Source organism: Rhinopithecus roxellana, chromosome 3 (genome assembly GCF_007565055.1).
Source record: "Rhinopithecus roxellana isolate Shanxi Qingling chromosome 3, ASM756505v1, whole genome shotgun sequence".
NCBI lineage: Eukaryota > Metazoa > Chordata > Mammalia > Primates > Cercopithecidae > Rhinopithecus > Rhinopithecus roxellana.
Window position 1 is genome coordinate 34,749,424 of NC_044551.1, and position 21,646 is coordinate 34,771,069.

The 21,646-nt window shown below is 37.2% G+C and overlaps 1 protein-coding gene across 3 annotated transcripts in view; it reads right to left on the reverse strand.

The window, feature by feature from the left end:
- The window catches only part of SGCD (sarcoglycan delta), a 1,039,631-nt gene that overhangs the window by 98,201 nt on the left and 919,784 nt on the right, over positions 1 to 21,646 (reverse strand). For all 3 annotated transcript variants that reach the window (XM_030927838.1, XM_030927837.1, XM_030927836.1), the window contains one exon: positions 12,957 to 13,029. In XM_030927838.1, the coding sequence (XP_030783698.1) occupies positions 12,957 to 13,029 (73 nt within the window). The remainder of the gene's footprint in view (positions 1 to 12,956; positions 13,030 to 21,646) is intronic.

The following is a 21,646-nucleotide window of genomic DNA, read 5'->3' on the forward strand; positions in this document are numbered from 1 at the left end:
AGGGAGGGGGAAAGGGTAACAGGAGATGACTTGACCAATGTCTAAGATTGTATATGAATGCTATTGCTTTGAAATTTTACCTTCAAGTTAGTGACAGTCACTGAAGGGCAACAAACAAGGAAGCGACATCTAGCCCAACATGGCACATAGCCCATGGCCAGGAAATTAGGCAGGCTTATCTAGTTTTCCCTGAGATCTGATAGTCTTACTCTCATTCATATTATATTCTAATAATCCATGGAAAGTTCTGGATCCAGGAAAAAATAAGAACCTCTTTGGCTGATGTTTTTTAAAAATGCACTTTCTGGTTCTCAACTTATTTCAGGTAAAAACTGTTGTCAGCTTGTTCCTCTAAACTCCCATTACTCTTTGTTTTGAAAAGGTTATAAGTGGAATAAAACAAAGCTGGCTTCAAGCCAAGATCATGAAAGGGGTAATTAAGCAAGATTTTCTGTCTATACACCCAGCAGGGGCATCCCACTGAGGGGAAAAAAGGGAAGAGTCGAAAGCAATTGTGTGTTGCTGAAGAATAACAGAATATACCCCAGACACTTTCCATAATAAATGACAGGGGCTGACATTTTAATCAAGATAAAAACGACAATAAAGTCACATTACTCTGTTTGAGGAAGAAAATGGCCACAACTTAGGAATTTCGGGAAATAAACACACTTGCCCATTCTGCTCTAAAAAGCTGAGAGGTTATCATTTATTTTTAAAATGTCACATCTGTCCTGACCACGTGGATAAAAGCACAATTTTATCCCCTCTCATTATGATTTTTATCTTTTTGGGCTTTTTCATATTTTAATCCTTTACATTAAAATTAATCTAGGTGATATAATTTTACTTTTTAAGTAACATTCACTTGTCTGGGAATGATGAGAATGATGTCACATTGCTCCTCTCAAATTCAGGTGAAAATGGGCTGATCATGACAGGGACAATCACTGCACATTGCTCTATGTGCTCTAGCTTTCATAGATGGTCTAGTAATGTCTAGTCATGATTTTGAGGGGCTTGTGAAACGTTTTGGTACTCAAGACATTTTCCCCAATACCTAGTTAAATTTAAAATATTTTAAAAATATCTAGGACTATTTTTGGGGAGGATGTTTAGAGCATCAGTTATGGACCACAGTTGTAATCGATCCTGGTTCAAGACCTACAGAGAAATGAAAATCACGAATAGCAGGTGCCTAACAATGGATTCTGAAAGTGTTTCATTTTCCCTTTGATCATATTTGTGCTTCCTACATGATACTGAGGAGAAGAATTATGGCCTTCAAAGCTTGGCAAAGTCACATAAGATACTTTATGACTGGCATGATACCCTATCTTGAAGGCTGGTTATTTGACAAATCATCTTTATCCACACAAAGCAAATGGCATTTCTTTATTGTCCTTACCTGAATTACTTTTTCTTTCAAACTGCTTATCCTTATGGATTGTGGAGAAAAATTAAACTGAGTTTATTTTGTCAACCTCTCTGTGATCCAAAAGTTTACATTTATTCTTTAAGATGAATAATCAGTCTTTCAAATTTCCTTTCCTTCTTAAGGATATCATTATCAAGATAGAGGGGAAAAGGCTTATGTGACCTCCTGATGACAAGAATAAGGAAAATTCAGATTCCAGGAAATGCACATTTAATCAGCATCTAGTGTCTGGCTAACAGTCTGTGCTTAAGTCTGCAGTGGATTTGGTGGTGGGCTCTCTGGACCCACTCAGTGCTCACTGAGGATCAGCTGCAAAGGGTATGGGTAGACCATGAGGGTAGACCCACTCCACCCACAAGCTGGACTATCTACTTTGAACCTTTAGCCCTATTGCAGGATGTCTCTGTAGAAGGCTGCCTGCCAGCCTTCACCACCAGTTGTCCATCAGCATTCCTTGACAGGACTCCATGTGGTCCGTTTGACAAACCCTTCACCCTTCCTCTAGGAGTTGAAGGAGATTCAAGAGTGCTGTCCCACGCCCTTTTTCCCTCTCCAGCCACTTAACAATCCAGCTGGTATGGGACCACCCTGCAGTTGGCCACCTCTTAGAGTCTCAATTAAAAATACACAATGACCCTTTACTTTCAACTTTCCTTAAACCCTATCTAACTGGCTTCCCTCCTCCATGACTCAGAGGAGAGACATCATCAGGGTATACATTTCACCCCTTGCTTTTCCTACATGTCCCATCTTCTTCCTACACTTCACCAGAGAACAGAAGAGATGGGCTTTCAACTTCTTCCTCCTTTCTGAATGGACTTCCCTATGTCCTTGCCTCATTTTCCCCTTTGATGTTATTTGCTGTGTATCCTTCCCTGGTCTCTAATGGAAGAGCTACAATGTATACAGGAGATGAATATATAACACATAGGTTTAATTTGTTCAAAATATAATTTCTGTCACATTTGTAAAAGAGTTTTTGATAAATAGACCAAGGGAGAAGATGGAAATGACTCAAATATTGAAGCATCACTTTTATTTTGCCCCTTTTTTTTGTTTTGTTTTTTTGCCTTCTACACTCTAACAGAACTCTAGGATGAAAAGGGCATCCTGGAGAAATACTGGCGCTAAGGGAGAAAAATGAAATACGTAGTCAAATTCAAACTATAGTACTGATACTAATAGGGAAAAGGAGAAGGAAGAATGTTGGGATACAAGAGGAAAGGAAATCAAGGGAGAAAAGGAACATACATATTTGGGTTAACTAGTCTTGAAAGATGAAGTCACTTGGGTCTTTGGCAAAATGAAAAAATAGAGGCAACATAATGACACGTTAATATGTTAATACAGTTCAATGGATGTGACTTACGGAACTGTGTTTTATTCTAAGATTACGTGAACTCTGTTAGTTGAAATATCTTTTCTTATGTGCGTGTTAATAGTAAATGTAAGCACAGTAGTTATTTTGTCCTTAATTGAAAGATAATTGTTGGTTACTATGATTTGATACAAACTTTGTACTGGTTGATGACATTCTAAGCTCTGTTAATTCCTGTCTGAGTTCTTGAACCCTGATGAAAGACAGCTGCTTGCCTTTTCCTCCAAAAAACTAACATTTGTTGAGGTTACATTCAGAACTTGTCTTATGTTCTAGGCATTAGACCCAGGAGAGCTTAAGAGACTTGCCCAAATTCACAAAGCAGATAGGCATTTAGGCCAAATTCAAACCCAGGGCAGGATGCCTTCAAAGTACAGACTGCTGACCAACATGGATGTCGTTCACAGCATGCGACGAGGACAGTTGTGATGATGACAGTTCAAAAGGGAGAAAATTTAGGGATTTCTTCCACAATGGTATTCAGTTATACTGCCCCATATACCATGTACCCACAGTTAAGAAGCTCAATATACACTCCTCCGTGTGTCTGTCTCTCTGTCTCTTTGTATGTGTCTGTCTCACTTTCAATATGTATGTTTATACAGGCTGAGGATCCTTTATCTGAAATAAGGGACCAGAAGTGTTTTTGAATTATGAATTTTTTCAGATTTTGAAATACCTGCATTACAGGTTGAGCATCCCAAATCTGAAAATCTGAAATTTGAAATGTTCCAATGAGTATTTCCTTTGAGCTTTATGTCAGTCCTCAAAAAGTTTTCGATTTTAGAGCATTTTGGATTTTTGGATTTGGGATGTTCAACCTATGTGTTTTTTTAATTTTAATTTTTATTTATTATTATTTTTTGAGACAAAGTCACACTGTCACCCAGGCTGGGGTGCAGTGGCGTGATCTCAGCTCACTGCAACCTCTGCCTCCTGGGTTCAAGTGATTATCCTGCCTCAGCCTCTCAACTAGCTGGGATTACAGGCATGCACCACCACACCCAGCTAATTTTTGTATTTTTAGTAGAGATAGGGTTTCACCATGGTGGCCAGGCTGATCTGGAACTCCTGAGCTCAGGTGATCCTCCTGCCTTAGCCTCCCAAAGTGCTGGGATCACAGGCATGGGCCACCCCACACCTGGCCTCAACCTGTATGTTTTTAAAAGTCAGACTATTCATCCAATATTTTGGTACTGTAACTGTCAGTGGTGTGGGGAGAATTACCAAGCCTCTAATTAATTCAGCCCTACCGCTCTAATAGACTGTTTTGATAGTTTAAATTTATAAACCACAGACAGACTATAAATAGTTGGCTATAGACATTCTAACATAAAATTAAAGAAATAAATTCATTTTTGTCAACTTGTGCAAGCCTTGTCTAATCCTTGTTTCTCAATGATAAACACAGACTTTAAATCTCACACATTCCCAAAGGAGTTCAGATTTAGTATGTTTCTATTAAAAAAAAAAAAAAGAAAGCAACCCTACAGGATGTTCAAGTGCATAATAGTGGGATGACAGATGTATCTTACAATCTTTCTGCTTTGTCATTAAACTCTGGTAGTATTATGAGGAAAAATAAATAATAACAGAGTAATGCCTTATTTATTTCAAGCTCTTTTCAATAGATTTGAGATTAGTGAAATTTTTAGTTCTAAATTAAGTAGTGCACTGAATTTAAAAACTTATAAAAATCTTTAAAGTCTTCTGCAACCATATCTGAAATTGCCTTCATACAACTTTTTAAAGAATGCAACTGTTACGAGGAAAATTACATTATAAAACTCATTTTTTGTAAATACCCAATAACATTTTGAGGAGTTACAGAAATATGCTGGGCTGTTTGCCCCTACCCTAAATGGTTCCAGAGAACCATTCCTTTTGAATTCTTAGACCGATTTGTTAGTTTTTACCTTTTCACTCTTCTTTCAATCAAAACGCCAACTCCTTTGGGCAACTTTACTTAACTCTTCTAAGTAGATTTTGTAATTCTCCATTTTTCTCTGGCTTGGTTCATGTTAATTATCACACGACATTGTATTGGGGGATGATATTTCTGTTGTATTCTCTTTAACTATCAATTATTCGAGTTCTCATTTTATCTCTGCATTCCAAGAAATTTTAAAAATTACTATGTAAATAATTTTATGTAATGTAAGAGCACATCAGCATATTAACTGAGTGTGAACATGAAGAATTCTTTTATAAAGACATTTTGACTTGACATTTCATGGTTCCTTCCAAGCTTTGGGGGGATATTTAGGACAACAAAGTTGGCTATATTAGTTAATGTAGTAGTCTATATAACTTTCTCTCTTTTTTAACATTTGCCATGGCATGTACCTGAGAAAGAAGACTTCACAGTCTACCTCCTATTCTTGTAGGATCAGAATCCTACAAGGAAACTTTACAGTTGAAAGGGATTTTTAGAGCAAGGAAGGCATTCAAAGGAAGCCTCTGTTCCTGTGGAAAATACATATGCAAAACTGAATGGCCTATTTCCTGTTTCAGATCATGAACAGTCTGAGATCAGTGATTTTTCCATTTGTCTTTATATAGACTTCGGGGGGTGGGGGGAAACAGTGAATAAGTGAACATTTAAGATATTCATAGTTTAGGATCGTGAATTTATTAAAATATGATTTCAACTCAAGATGAGTTTTTCTCATTTCAAGGGATGGGTATAGTGCCCGGTATAATTTTAAGTATAGTCTGGAATCCAGAACGTGTCTTTACTTCAGAATTAGCCTGCAGGAAAAAAGTCAATAAACATTACTTGAGATGGATGCTTGGATAGTCCTTTGTAACACTCATTATTTGTCTGGAGAAAAGCATTTTGGGTTTTTGAAAATTTGAGCTCAACTCTGGATTATTTGCAAACATCTTAACCAAAGACTGCAAATATAGTAACTCTGAGAACAAAAACAAAAACAAAAAGGCAATGAACCAAAACTGTAGCAAAGAGGAAGCTACCTCTCCTTTAACTGACATCTTCTAGGAAGAAATACCAGAAGACTTAAATCTGGTTTTTGTTAACAAACGAGCAAACAACAACAACAACAACAAAAAGAACAAACAGAAAACCTCTAGCAGCCAAGATAGAGGTTTGAGGACGCAAATGTTACTCTGATGGAGAAGCTTTTTAAAATAGATGTAATTTTCTCACGTTTGATTAGATGAGGAGCACGTATATTTAAGTTTCTGCTTGTCTGTTTTGAAAGACAGTCTGTGTATAAATAAGGTGTGGTCTTTTAAATTCATTTGCTTTCTATTATTGACAAGTAAGAGCAAGAAAATCTGGATATAGAATATTAAAGAAAAACAACCCTCAATAAAAACATTCCAACTTAACTGCAGTGAGAATTTTAAAGATCTATACATTCACCTCTTAACAAATAGCTTTTCTGTTAAAGTCCTTTTTACATATTTTTAATCTATAAGTCTTTCAGGTGATTTCATTCCTTTAAACAAATCTTATGTAAAGCATGATATTATAGGAGTACAATGTTAATTTCTTAGTTGTGGTAACTATACCACAGATATGTAAGATGTTAACTTTGGAGAACACTGGGTGAAGGTAGATGATAATTATCTGTATAAATTTTATAACTCTTCCTCAACTTTAAAATTATTTTGAAACCAAGAGTCAAAATAATATAAAAGGATTTGCTGTTTAGAGCTAGAAGTGCCCTGCCTTTTCACAGACAGGGCTGCACAATTAGCTCAAGGCCACATAGGGATATTAGGGCTCAGAAACTAATACAACAAAATATGGCACCCTGGCTTGCTATTTTAAATTTAAGGCTCTTGGCTTCATTAAAAATTAGCTTAATTTAAAATTAAGGCTCTCTTCCAGCAGAGAGTCTGGAAGAAGCTATTTTCTGAAGTTCCCTTATCTGCCTAAAGTTTGGACCCCACCAAAGGAAAGAAAAAAACAATTACCGTTGGTTCCTTCCCTGAGTTTTTATTAATGACTCATACTGTAAGAAGAAAGACTGAAGTATGGCAACACACCTGGACAGAATTCTGTCACAAACCACTGTGTGCTGTTTCAGTCTCGTTCAGTATTTCAAAGAAGATCATTTGCAGACATCATCTGCTCTGCAGTCCCAACAAACTTTGTCCCAGACCATTCTATGTTCCCCAAGTTCATTTATTTTGCCCTAAAATCATTTACTACTCCCCAAATGCTACATTTTCCTCATCTCCCCTCCCCTATGAAGAAAGGCCTATAAGCATCTGTATCTCATTGGGTTATTGGGTAATTGTTCTCCTACAATCCCCCTGTGCTGTACATATTAAGGTACATTTTTTATTATGCCTTTTCTGCTATTAATCTGCCTGTTGTCAGTTTATTTTTAGTAAATCTGCAGATAGTGAAAGGGAAGCTTTCCCTTGGCCCCTACAGTGGGTTGGCATTAGGCACCCATCTCCTAGCACAGTGCTCTTTTCCCTCCATTTTGCTACCACTAAAGAATGGACCACTTTCACTTCACCTAAAGAGTCTATCAGCTTTATTTGCTAGTACAAGTCCAGGAACCTCACTTATTCTATTTTCTTAAATCTAGAAGACATAGCAGTGTGAATATGGCCAAGTAAGACTGATCCAGTGCTAAAGTCAGAGACCAGAAGAGTTAGTCACCAAGTTCATTAACAATTTACACAATATCCAAGGTCAATAGCAATCAATAGCATGGAGTAGCATGTGGCACCATGAAATGACAAATATAAAACATTGACTGACACACTGGTCTGGGCTAATCTACCAATAATTGTTCATCTTTTCAATTGGTCAGAGATACTCCTATAAAACACCATTTTAAAAAATTTCAAAAGGATGAAGTAGCTAAATTATGACATTCTAGGTCCCTGACTCAGTCCAGGCTATCACAGTTTGAACAACAGGGGCAAAAAAAAAAAAAAAAAAAAAAAGGAAAAAAAGCAAGCTTTAGAATTACATAAGAAAATATTTTTATGTTTTCATGACAAAGGTGACATTACAAGCTACCCCACAGAAATACAAAAGACCTTCAAAGACTATTATGAACACCTCTATGCATACGAACTAGGAAATCTAGAGGAAATGGATAAATTCATGGAAATACACAACCTCCCAAGGTTGCATCAGGAAGAAGTTGAAACCCCGAACAGAGTGAAGATCAAGTTCTGAAACTGAATCAGTAATAAAAACCTATCAGCAAAAAAAGCCCCAGGCCAGATGGATTCACAGCCAAATTCTACCAGATGTACAAAGAAGAGCTGGTACCACTTCCACTGAAATTATTCTAAAAAACCAAGGAGGAAGGACTCCTCCTTAATTCATTCTAGGAAACCAGCATCACCCTAATATCAAAACCTCTCAAAGACAAAATGAAAAAAGAAATCTACAGGTTAATATTCCTGTTCATCAAACACACATGCAAAATTCCTGAACAAAATACTAGCAGACCAAATCCCGTAGCACATGAAAAAGTTAATTTACCATGATTAAATAGCCCTTATTCCTGTGATGCAAGGATAGTTCAACATATGAAAATCAATAAATGTGATTCATCATATAAACAGAATAAAAAACAAAAACCATATGATCATCTCAAGACATACAGAAAAAAGCATTAAATAAAATCCAATATCCCTGTATGAGAAAAACCCTCAACAAAAAAACAGAACTAGGCATCAAAGGTATGTTTTTGAGGTATGTTACCTCAAAAAAATAAGGTATGTTTTGAGGTATGTTACCTCAAAAAAATAAGAGCCATCTATGACAAACACACAGCCAACGTCACACTGAATGGGCAAAAGCTGGAAGCAATCCCCTTAAGAACAGGAATGAGGCAAGGATGCCCACTTTTATCACTTCTATACACAGTACTGAAGTCTTTGCCAGAGCAATCAGCCAAGAGAAATAAATAAAAAAAGAAGTCAAATTATCTCTCTTGGTTAACAATATGATTCTGTGTGTGTGTGTGTGTGTGTGTGTGTGTGTGAGAGAGAGAGAGAGAGAGAGAGAGAGAGAGAGAGAGAGAGAGAGAGAGAGAGAGAGAGAGAGAGAAAGGGTCCTGCTCTGCCACCAGGCTGGAGAGCAGTGGTGCGATCATAGCCAACTGCAAACTCAAATTCTTGGGCTCAAGCTATCCTCATGCATCACTACCACATCTGGCTATTCATTTTTTTTTTTTTCTTTTGGTAGAGACAGGGTTTCACTATGTTGCCCAGGCTTGTCTCAGACTTCTGGGCTCAAGCAATCCTCCAGCCTTGGCCTCCCAAAACATTGGGATTACAGGTGTGAGCCACCACACCCAGTCCAACAATATGATTTTATAGCTAGAAAACTCTAAAGACACTACCAAAAGGCTCCTAGGACTGAAATGACTTTGATAAAGATAAAATCATTTTACAAAAATCAGTAGCATTTCTATACACCAATAATATTCATGCTGAGAGCCAAACCAAGAAAGCAATCCCACACAAAAAATAAAGAAACTAGGAACGCATCTAACCAAGGAGGAAGAAGATCTCTACAAGGAGAACTATAAAACACCACTGATACAAATCACAGTTGACAAAACAAATGGGAAAACTTTCCGTGCTCATGGAATCAATGAAAGAATCAATATTGTTAAAATGGTCTTACTGTCCAATGTAATCTAAAAACTACCAATGTCATTTTTTCACAGAATTAGGAAAAAAAAAATCCTAAAATTCATATGGAACCAAAAAAGAGCCCAAAGCAATCCTAAGCAAAAAGAACAACTCCAGAGCTGTCACATTACTCAGCTTCAAAGTGTACTTTAAGGCTACCATAACCAAAACAGCATGGTATTCATACAGAAATAGGCATGTAGACCAATGGAACAGAATAGAGAAACCAGAAATAGTCTCATACCTATAGCTATTTAATCTTTGACAAAGTCAACAAAAATAAGCATGTGGAAAGGATTCCCTATTCAATAACTGGTGCTGGGATAGCTGGCTAATCACATGCAGAAGAATAAAGCTGAACTCCTACCTTTCCCCATATTTAAGAATTAACTAAAGATGGATTAAATATTTAAATAGAAGACCTCAAACTATAAGAATTATATATGAAAATCTCAGAAATACTATTCTGGACATAGGCCTTGGGAAAGAGTTTATGACTAAGTCCTCAAAAGCAATTGCATCAAAACCAAAAATTGACAAGTGGGGCCTCGTTAAACTAAAGAGGTTCTCCACAGGAAAAGAAACTATCAACAGGATAAATAGCGAGTCTACAAAATGAAAGAAAATATTATCAAACTGTGCACCCAACAAAGGTCTAATATCTGACAAAGATATAATATCTATAAAGAACTTAATTCAACAAGCAAAAAACAACCCCATTAAAAAGTGGGCAAAAGAAATAGAAGGACACCTCTCAAAAGAAGGCATACTTATGGCCAAAAAACATGAAAAATGCTGCACACCACAAATCAAAACCACAATGAGATACTATCTCACATCAGTCAGAATGACTATCATTAAAAAGTCAAAAAACAACAGATGCTGGTGAGACTGTGGAGTAAAGGAACGCTTATACACTGCTGTGGGAATGTAAATTACTTCAGCCATTATTTGGAGATTTCTCAAAGAACTGACAACACAATTACCAATTGACCCAGCAATCCCATTACTGAATATATACCCAAAGGGAAATAAATTGTTCTATCAAAATGACATAGGCACTTGTATATTCACTGCAATATACAATAGTAAAGACACGAAAATCAACCTAGGTGTCTGTCAGTGATGGACTGGACAAAGAAAATGTGGTACATATATACCATAGAACACTATGAAGCCATAAAAAAATAACAAAATCATGTCCTCTGCAGTAACATGAATATAGCTGAAGGCCATTATCTTAAACAAATTAACACAGGAACAGAAAACCAAATACTGCACATTCTCACTAATAAGTGGGAGCTGAGCACTGGATACACATGAATATGAAGATGGGAACAAAAGGCACTGAGGGACTACTAGATGAGGAGAGAGAAAAGGCAAAAGGTTGAAAAACTACCTATTGGGTATTACTCTTACTACCTGGGTGACGGATCATTTGTACTCCAAACCTCAGCATCATGCAGTATACTCATGTAACAAACCTACACGTGTATCCTGGAATCTAAAATGAAAATTGAAATTATTTTCAAAAATTTCATGCTTTCTAGCCTCTGTGGGACATACCTATAACTTTAGAAGAAGCACGGAAAATAAACCAACTGCACGAAATCTTTATTTATTTTGTTGCACTGGACTTAGGAGATTTACTTGTAAATTGTGGAGGTTTAACTTTTTAAAGGCAAGTTTCAAGGTTGTTTATAAGTTGTGTAACAAACACTACAATTATGTCTCCAGCATAACATGTGCGAATACTCTGTTCCATGTTCTTTAGGCTATGCATCTCTAGAGTGGGCTAATGCTTGGAGAGTTGTCTTTTTGTCTCACTGGTTTGGGTTGGGTTTGTTTCTAACTACAGAAGACTTACTTTACTGCTTAAAGACAAGACAGCCTAACTTCTTTCCTTTTATATTTCCCAAATCTTCTAGGTAATGAAAATCTTTGTTCCACAGAAAATAAATCTATATTGTATTTAGAGTCCTGCTTCTTTTAGACAGCACTTTTTCTTGGGGCTAATCATCACTAATTACTGACTGTAAGAAACCTGCTTCTACAGAAGACTATGTAAAGAAAGGGAACCAGGCCACTCATTAGCTGGTCTCGAAAGACCTCTTCCATCACAGACACGAGGGTTCATTGCACTCTCAGGCAGTAACTCTTTCTCATAGAGTCCTAAAATGCAAGTTTTCTCAGATGCATTTGCTTAAAAGATTCTAGCTTCAGTACCTTACATGAAACATAGGAACTAGCTGACAGAGAAGCAGGTAAACTCAGGCATGTGGAAGCTCTACTGAAGATAGTTATGCTAGTAAAAAGTAGAACCTTGTGGTGTGATGTGTAATCTTAAAAATACAGCCCACTCTATGTGGGATTTTGTTATGAAAAGATACTCATTCTCCACCAACTATCCTCTTCCTTTGGCCCAATTTATTCCTTACAGTCATCCAGACTTATAGACTTTGCAAAAAATGCTATGGGTTTTATAATGAGGTGATACATTTTCCACTTACTGAGCATGTGCTTCTGTTAAGAGAAACACAAGCTCGAACATGGCTCTTGCTTTTTTAGCAAAGCATAGATCTTCAGACTGCATCATGAAAGAGTAGATATAATTTGTGCAATGCAAGTACATGTGTCTATGATTGATGTCTATTATGAAATGGTTATTCAGTGCCATATATGGTCATTTGGTGATTTATGATTGCTTTTAGGTAAAAGAACTACCAGAAATGAAAAAAAAAAAAAAAGCCAGTATTCACTGAATTCATCACAATTATGACGAATAACTGAAGCAATAGAAAGAATCGTTCTATTTGTTTCAACATACCGTTTTAAATACCTTTTGTGGGGAGGGACAATCGGATGGTTGTTTGGTGGCTGGAATGGTTTTCAGGCCCTCTCTCTGCCTGTCTGTCTGTCTGTCTGTCTGTTTATCCATCTATCTGTTCTTTTGTGTTTTCCTTAGTTGCTGGTGCTGAGTACACAGCATCTCAGAGTCATTCTCTGCTAAGGCAGCACATTTATAAATATTTGAAGATTAACATCAGCACCTGGAACATCTGCAGAAGGGGATTCTCTCTAGTACCATACCACCCCAAGTACTGGAGAGTTTGTTACACAGTAAGACATCTGTATTATATTTAGACTTCAGCTTCTTTTAGATATCATTTTTCTTTGGGCTGATCAGAACCAATTACCAACTAGTTCTCTAACTGGATAGGTTTTGGGTACCACAAAATACAGCAGATAACATTCCAAATGAATGAATCTAAATTTCACAAAGTGGGCAACCTGTTACCCCACCCAGATCCTCAATTTTAAGTTCTCAAAGAAAATTTTCTTTTGGTTGTAGCTTACCTTCTGGTTCTCTCCAACCTCTTTCAATTTATGTATTCACGTTGTGACACTTATTATTTATTCAGAATGAATCATTGGCCAGTTGCGCAGAGCAAGGCAATAGCCATTAATCAATGCAAACCAAAGTCAGAAGTTTACCTTAGTTCCTTGAAGGGCTCTGCCCTGACGTTAGGTGTTTCTATAGATTTAGGGAACACTGTGCCCTCCGCTCCTGTAAACAAAAGAGAAAAGCAAACAGAGATTGGAGATACTGGAGTCACCTGGAGGCACAATCAGCACACTGATTGGAGCTAAATGCAGCGAATCCATTATACAGCCCAATTCCCACATATTTTTCCAGCGGCTTTAGAGCTCCATGATAGGAAAGCATTGAACCACTCATGCAAACAGCCCTTGAAAAAACAAGGAACTTCTTTTGAAAACATTCTTGCTGAGATCAGAGTGAAGCCATGAGGCAAATTCCATCTCGGCTTCAGAAAGGAAAAGATGCCTAGAAATGGTAAGGTCTGACTCTTGTCTCTCAGAAACTATTAATAGTCACCCAACTGGAAATGTTTTGAAAAACAGCAACCGAAGCTCTGTTATTGCAATGCATGGCACAAATCACATAACACATATGACATCTACGCAGTGGGTTAGTATTTGCCTAATGACTAGCAGAAGTTTTTCAGTAAATAAAGTTCTACATTATCATCTTAAAAAGTTAAGCAAAACAGAACACTGTGAGAGATCATTTGAAGTTCAGAGCTTTTACACTTTGAGTATTAACATTGATCCCAAACCCAGTCTAGACATTTAGCTCTTGACTGTGCTATAAGCTTTTATCTTTACAACTTGTCAACACCATTCGAACCTTTGCAGCCATAAAGATAGCGATTATCTGATTTGTCTGCTCCCAAAGTGTTTTCAAATCATTTAAACCTCAGTTTATCACAGACAATTGCACTAGATATTAGTTTTTCAATTAAACTTAGCTGAGGCAGTATCCTGTACTTTGAAGTAAAAGTGTTTCTTTTTTATACATTTGGTGTACTTTGATGCTGTAAGGAGGGGAGAATATCTTGCTTCCATGTGTGAATTTTTATAATCCTCTTACATTGTTATCATGTTTAGAAATGCTCCATTATATTCAACAAAGAACATGCTTTTGAATGGTGTGGTGTTCTGTCAACTAGATCTTAAGCTCTGTGTGGGCAGAGACAAGGTCATATATGGGATATAGCCAGGTTGATTTTAGGTTCTGAAGGCTTCTACTGGACTCATTTCCAAATGGTACTGATGCTTCTATGGGAGTATTAAATTATTGCTTTCTTAGTGCCAGGGTAAGCTGGTGTCCACTGAATGGCAAGCCAGCAAAATCTAGAGGGATAGGCTCTGACAGGTAGAGGTGGCAAATGATTGACAGGCTTTGGATGTAGAAAGGAAGTGAAGAACAAGACGCTCATGCTCCCTCAGCTCCCACTCCCTCAGCTCCCACGGTCCAACCAAATACTCTGATTGTGTTCTTGCTGGATTTTGGCCAATGGGGGTCCATATGTTCCACATACTGGAGGACAGACTCATTGATAAGACTTCTTAGGGGGAGATTTCAGAGCCACTCATTAGTGGAGTGACCTTGGGCATGAAGTTCAACCTCCGTGATATTCAGTTGCCCTCTCTCAAAAGAAAGTGTGTTGATAGCACCTTTATCTCCTAGGAATCTTGGAAGGCTGAATGAGATCTCTGTCGCAAAGCAATCAGCAGTAATATTATATAATGTTTATGATTCTTATTCGTCCTTCTTCTTATCCAGATCTTCTATGACTCTTTCCAAAATAACATTTTTAAAGCATTTACTATGAACTAGAAACTGTACTGGATATTCTACTTTCTCATATGATCACCAGAATAACCCTATGAAGTGGAGACTGTTAGTATCTTTGAGGTTCAGGGAAGTCAGGAAATTTGTCCTATGGTCATACAACTAAGTGGAAGTGGGAGGGGTGATTGAGTGAGGAGTGGGATTTGAACTCTAATCTTTCTGTTCTAAAACTGATGCCTTTGATCACTCCTCTAGACTTGTCTCCCTCAGCAGATTGTCACTCCTTTACATCCTCATCTTTTTATGAGATATGAGCAAATATCAATGTTTATACCACCAAGCAATGCTTGCTAAATCCTCAATCACCTTTCTTCTCAAAACAATTCACATCTATAATGAGATGAGATATTAATACTCTTCAAACAGACCATTTCTTTCCAAGTGCTATCAGGTTTCTGATTTTCACACCGTTTTTCACTTTCACAGAAGCTCCAGAGTAGACAACCATCCTTCAGGATGAATTTCCCCGTCCCATCCTCTCTCCGTTTTCTCAGATAATGAATTATTCTCAATTTTATTATTTCAAAAAGGTTTCTATTAAAACCATACCTACTGATTCCCTCTTTTGACACAATATAATTTGCTGGCAATAAATGTTCATAAACAGTTTGAGTGAAAAATCCATAAAGTCATTTCAGCTTTATTTTAAGTTCCATTTAATGTCTCTCAAAAATGATTTCATCAATGTGTTTCCATTAGCTGGTTCTCTGCCCAATAACTTAATTCCATACAATCAATCAGGAACTAATAAAGCATGTGACAGGATCTATCTAAAGTGCTCTGAATCACCATAAAGATCAGCTCAATGGCTCTTTTCCCTGCTAGCACAGGTAGGGGGTAAACTTGTAAAAAAAATAAAATAAAAAATAATCTCAAATGCACTCCACTGCCATAGTAACAAAAAGCCAGCTTCTCCTCTCCAGAAAGGATACTCAAGTACAGATCTCAGTTTTGTCATACTTTTCCCTCAAAGTGTCCTGGATGTCAAGAGAAGTGAAATCTAGTCCTATCTCTATGATCTTAGGCAAGTCAGACAAAAATCTCTGGTTTTGGATTTCCCCAATTCTTAAATGAGGGATAAGCATCAGAGTTAAATTGTTAACCCCCAAATCTAAAATTTTATGAGATTTACAACCTTATCTAAGCAGATAATTGCCTTTAGCAACCTCTTTTTTCTAATGAGAAGAAAAAATAATACTGTAGTATCAAAGGAAATTGCAAAACATTTTCTCAGCGTTTCAGGAAAAAAAAAAAAAAGTAACAGACTTTTATCCGATTTAAACTGCATTTAATAGGTAGAAATAATCACCAGAAAACAAACCTCATAAAAGATAAAATGACAGACAGCAAAAATGAAACTTATCTAAAACATCAAAACCCTGAAAACACTGTAATTCTTTAAAACTCCAAAGACTGACCTGAGAAAATTAAATTTTATGAAAAATGACAAATTATCTAAAACTATATACATGTAAAAAATTGCTGTGGACTAAATACTGAAAGAAAAATTTATATCTGCAAAATGTCACACAGGAAAATTGGATTTGGGAGAAACACTGGACAGAAAAATTACTAGGACAGCAAATACCATCACTGAAACTTGATATAGAAAATTTATGATGAATCACTTCTTGTACATGAAGAACTGATCTTAAAAGTAAGAATTTCAAGAAATGTTCTTTTAAAAATCAGAAATTACTTAAGTATACTGTTTATAAAATTGATTAAGAATTTAAACTAGCTTAACAGAGTTTGCTTTGATAAATTTTTCCCTGACGAACATGATTAATATTGGTATAATTATGATTAGTGCTTTTGTATTAATGAATACGAGCTAAAAATCATCTTTGGGTTTAAACCTCGGTGCCAAAATGTTCAACAGGTTCAAAAGGCAGAGTTAAAATATCTGATGAATAAGGTTTGAGGTAAAAACGTCAGTTTTCTACTTCACATTGCTTGGGTATATACAACCTGAATGATAACTTTAATAACGATGATATTTTACTTGACAAGATAAGGATATAGTTTTATACCCATATTAGATTATAAAATGGAGAAAGGAAGTCAATCTAGAGAATGGTGATAAGAAAATGGAAGAAAAATAATTTTGTTTCTTGAAATACCCAAATACTGAGAAACCAAAAACCTGATTTTCGGTTCTAATTTTGCATATTCATTGCATGGCCTTTGACAATTTTCCCTTTAGCATTATTTCTCCATTTGGGTGGATTTCATAATCTTTAAGGTTCCTTCCACCCCTGTTATTTTATATATTTTCCAGATATAACTGATTGGATAAACTCTATGCACCAGGAGAGGAGCACAGTATGTTGGTGAACTCAAAGTTCAATTAACTTAAATCTATATCAAGCAGGAGGCTCTAGCGGAGAAGCAAAGAGGTAAGACGCTCATAGTATAATATGGTGTTCTTCACTAGTGTACACTAATTGGTTTAAATAACTAGTAATTGGCTGGCCGGGGTAGCTCATGCCTGTAATCCCAGCATTTTGGAAGGTTGAGGTGGGCGGGTCACCTGAGGTCAGGAGTTCGAAACCAGCCTGAGCAACATGGAGAAATCCTCTCTACCGAAAACACAAAATTAGCCTGGCGTGGTGGTGCATGCTTGTAATCCCAGTTACTCGGGAGGCTGAGGCAGGAGAATCGCTTGAACTCAGGAGGTGGAGGTTGCAGTGAACCAAGATCGTGCCTTTGCACTCCAGCCTGGGCAACAAGGGCGAAACTCCGTTTCAAAAAAAACCAAACCAAAAACAAAACAAAAAATGCCAAAAAACCTAGCAATTAATCTCAGAAATGAAAATATATAGTAGTGATAAAGAAAAGAAATGTGTCTTTGAAAGTATAAAACTTGAAGTCACAACCTGGTTTGGCAGATAAGTTTCCTAAAAGAGTGAAGTTTTGCTGATATTTGAAAAATAATTAGAACTGAACTAGTCAAGAGCTGAATGTAGCAGTAGAAAAGACTATGGAAAGTCTTCACAGTTGGGAAATTCCCACTAATAAAGAAGACTGGGCCAGGTGAAGTGGCTCATGCCTATAATCCCATTACTTTGGGAGACTGAGGCGGGCGGATCATGAGGTCAGGGGTTTGAGACCACCCTGGCCAACATGGTGAAACCTTGTCGCTACTAAAAATACAAAAATTAGCCAGGTGTGGTGGCATTAGCCTGTAATCCCAACTACTTAGGAGGCTAAGGCAGGAGAACTGCTTGAACCTGGGAGTTGGAGGTTGCAGTGAGCTGAAATCCCATCACTGCACTCTAGCCTGGGAGACAGAATAAGACTCCGTCTGGAAAAAAAAAAAAAAAAAAAAAAAAAAAAAAAAAAAAAAAAGACTGGTGCTGCTAGGCCATTCTTAGCAAGACATGAACATTATGTGGTGAGACTAGAGAGAAAGATTGGCCCAGGGAGTGCAGAGCCTCAGAGACCACAGTGAAGGTTTTCAGCAGGGGATCTGACTTGATCTACCTGGCATTTTTCAAAGATCACTGTGGCTGCATGTTATGAATTACTTGTTGTGTCCCCCCAAAATTCAGATGTTGAAACCCTGCCTTCAATGTGATGGTATTAGGAGGTGGGGCCTTTGGGAAATAATTAGGTTTAGATGAGGTCATCAGGGTAGAGTGCCCATGATGGGATTAGTGTCCTCAGAAGAAGAAAAAAAGACAAGTGCTCTTTCTCTGCCACGTGAGGATACAGTAAGATGATGGATGTGCGCAAGCCAACATGAAGGACCCCACCAAACCTGACAATGCTGGCACCCTGATCTCAGACTCCAGAACTATAAAAAATAAATTTCTGGCCGGGCTCGGTGGCTCAAGCCTGTAATCCCAGCACTTTGGGAGGCCGAGACGGGCGGATCACGAGGTCAGGAGATCGAGACCATCCTGGCTAACACGGTGAAACCCCATCTCTACTAAAAAAAAAAAAAAATACAGAAAACTAGCCGGGCGAGGTGGCGGGCGCCTGTAGTCCCAGCTACTCGGGAGGCTGAGGCAGGAGAATGGCGTGAACCCAGGAGGCGGAGCTTGCAGTGAGCTGAGATCCGGCCACTGCACTCCAGCCCGGGCGACAGAGCGAGACTCCATCTCAAAAAAAAAATAAATAAATAAATAAATAAATAAAAATAAATAAATAAAACAAATAAATAAATAAATAAATTTCTGTCTTTTTAGGACATCCAGTCCTTTTTAGGACATCCAAAGTATCTGTTAATAGCAGCCCAGACTGACTGAGACATTATGTCATGGAAAAGACACTTAAGGAAGGCAAGGGTAATAAGGAGAAGCCAGGGGAGAGATGGTGGTAGATGGGATCATATGATTGGTAGTGAGGACAGAGAAGAGTGGATGGCTGAGGAAATATTTAAGAGGAAAACCAATGGGATCTGGTGATGTGCTGGACAAGAAGCAAACTGAAGGATGATCACAGGGCCTATAGGAGGAGATGAAACAGACAAAGCCAAGTAATTAATGCTCAAAGCCAGCCATGCCCATTGAAACTTTATACTCCACAAATAATATTCAGCTATCTTGGTATTTGATATTTAAGTCACAATAGAAATTGCCTTTATTTAATAAAGGAAGCTGCTCTGAATCCAACTATATTTTTCTTATGAAGGAGCAAGAACCATGACAAAGAAAATCTAATCTCCCATGATATTTACCAGGAATATTTTTGAAAAATTATGAATAAACTAATAATTCTTGAGTAATGAACACTGTCTTCTGTGCAAGATAATTTTCTGGTTACTCCAAAGTTTTAGCTAAAGGTATCTTCATGTAGCTCCCATTGTTTAAAGATTTCCAACATATGTGAGATATAGTTTTTGTCTCTATAAGTCCAGACTAGTAAACATGGTTGCAATCTGATATTTAAATACTCTTTAATATCTGAGACCCATTTTCCTACAAACCGGTCTTCTCTACAGCACATATGTTAGTTGTAGAAGAGTGAATTATGGGATAACTAACCATAGGAAATGCCTTAGAAACAGAGGTTTTTGTACTTAATTCCTAACATGAATTTTTGGCCTTCTCCTAAAAGTGAAAAATTCTTTTTAAGGAAATGAGTTGGGCTATGTTTAACCAAAGATTTAAAATGAACTGAGTGATCAACAAGGATGCAGATTTTCCACAAGTGTCGGGATTAAGCACATGGTAGGTGGCTGTCAGCTTCTGAAAAGCTTCCCAGTCATGAACAATACACAGATGCTAGAAAGTAACTTTCAGTAGAAATAGTCACTTGAGGTAATTGAATCCCATTGTGTCTCCCAGGCTGCTGGTGGCATTTAATAAACTTCTAATGCAAAACATCTGCAGTCATTACAAATAGTTTCCAGGATACATACCAAATATTTTCTTTTTAGGAATCAGGACAGATTCTTCTTATCCAAAAAGTACAGATAAAATTAATTCATTCAACAAATATTTATGTAGAGCCTACGTCAGACATGATTTTGTGGGGGAAAGGAGGCTCGGGCTTTCTTATTTAGGAATTGCAAATTAAGAAAAAAAAATTTAAAATGCACATAAAATCTACAGCCATTCTGAGTGTTGTAATATTTGTTGTCTATAAATAGTTAACAAGCACCTATTATGTGAATGGCACAGTGCTGAGGCAATGTTCAGTAAGAAGACAATCTTTGCTCTTAGTAAGTTTTATTGTAGCAATCCAGGTGGATATTAGAAAAATATTTAAATCTATTTTTAAAAATAATGAATATTGTAATTCACACATTTTCAATGGGGGTGATGTTATCCTCAAAGGGACAAAAAATTGGTTCTTGGGGAGCAAAAGAAATCTTACTGTATTTATGTATAAAATTATAAAATACAGATGTACACCTATATCTAGGGATATATAGCAATATATAGGTATAAACATCTATATAAATACACACTTTACATAGTACATAAATGGATATCTAGTATATCTGTGATAGTAAGATTTCATGGGAGGGGTGTGATTAAGAAAAAGAAAAAGGTCTGAAAAAAAAATTCCTCAGAAGAGTACTATTGGAAAAGGAACTGTGAAACTGTTGCAAATGCTATGAAGTAGGACAAGAAGCTGATAGAACACTGAACAGGGGGCTTAGCCTAGCAGCAGAGGACCTGGGAAGGTTTTGCTGGGGAAGTGCTATTATTGAGAGTCACTGGCATGTAGATGAGTGTGGACACCAAGGGAAGGGTGTTACGATCCAAGGAGTGGTTAGAGTAATGTAAAAGAAGAGCCAATGTCAGAATTTTAAGGGACTCCAACATTTTAATTTTGGGTATGGAAGGATGAGCCATCAAAGGAAAATGAAAAAAAAAAAAAAAAGGCTAGGGAAGTAGAAAGAAGACCAGGAATGGGGTAACACAGAAGCCAAGAGAAAGAAGTATGTATTTCAAGAAGCAGGGAACAGTTTATCTGTGTTAAACAGTGCTGGAAATTAAGGAAAGGAATAGAAAAGTCCATTGGATTTGGCAACATAGAAGACACTTACATCTCAAGAGACATTCTATCAAAAGCTGAAGGCAGACTGTTGTGGGCCCAAGAAGAGGCGAAAGATGAAGAAATGAATACAGCAAGAGTTACAACTTTTTGACAAGAGAAGTACCATGAGGTAGCTGGGTACTGGATATTGGCTGCCAGATACTGAAGACCTAGTGGTGGTTAGTAACCACATTTTTATATAGGCACCAGCCTGCTGTGTGGCACAGGCTGGATAGAGGTGCACGTGTTCAGTTGCCTGAACATAGGCATGCATAATGTGAATGTTTGGATGCATTTAGGTTGGGAATTTTTACACATGTGAATGCTGAAAACAGAGTGTGAAAGTTCAGGGTTCTCCATGAAGACTGTGAAGAGGAATATGATACTAGGCAAGTTAATTTGCTTCTTCTAGCTTCAGTTTCCTCCTTTGTGAAATGGAAGAGTAGTATTTCTCTCATAAAGCTATTGTGAG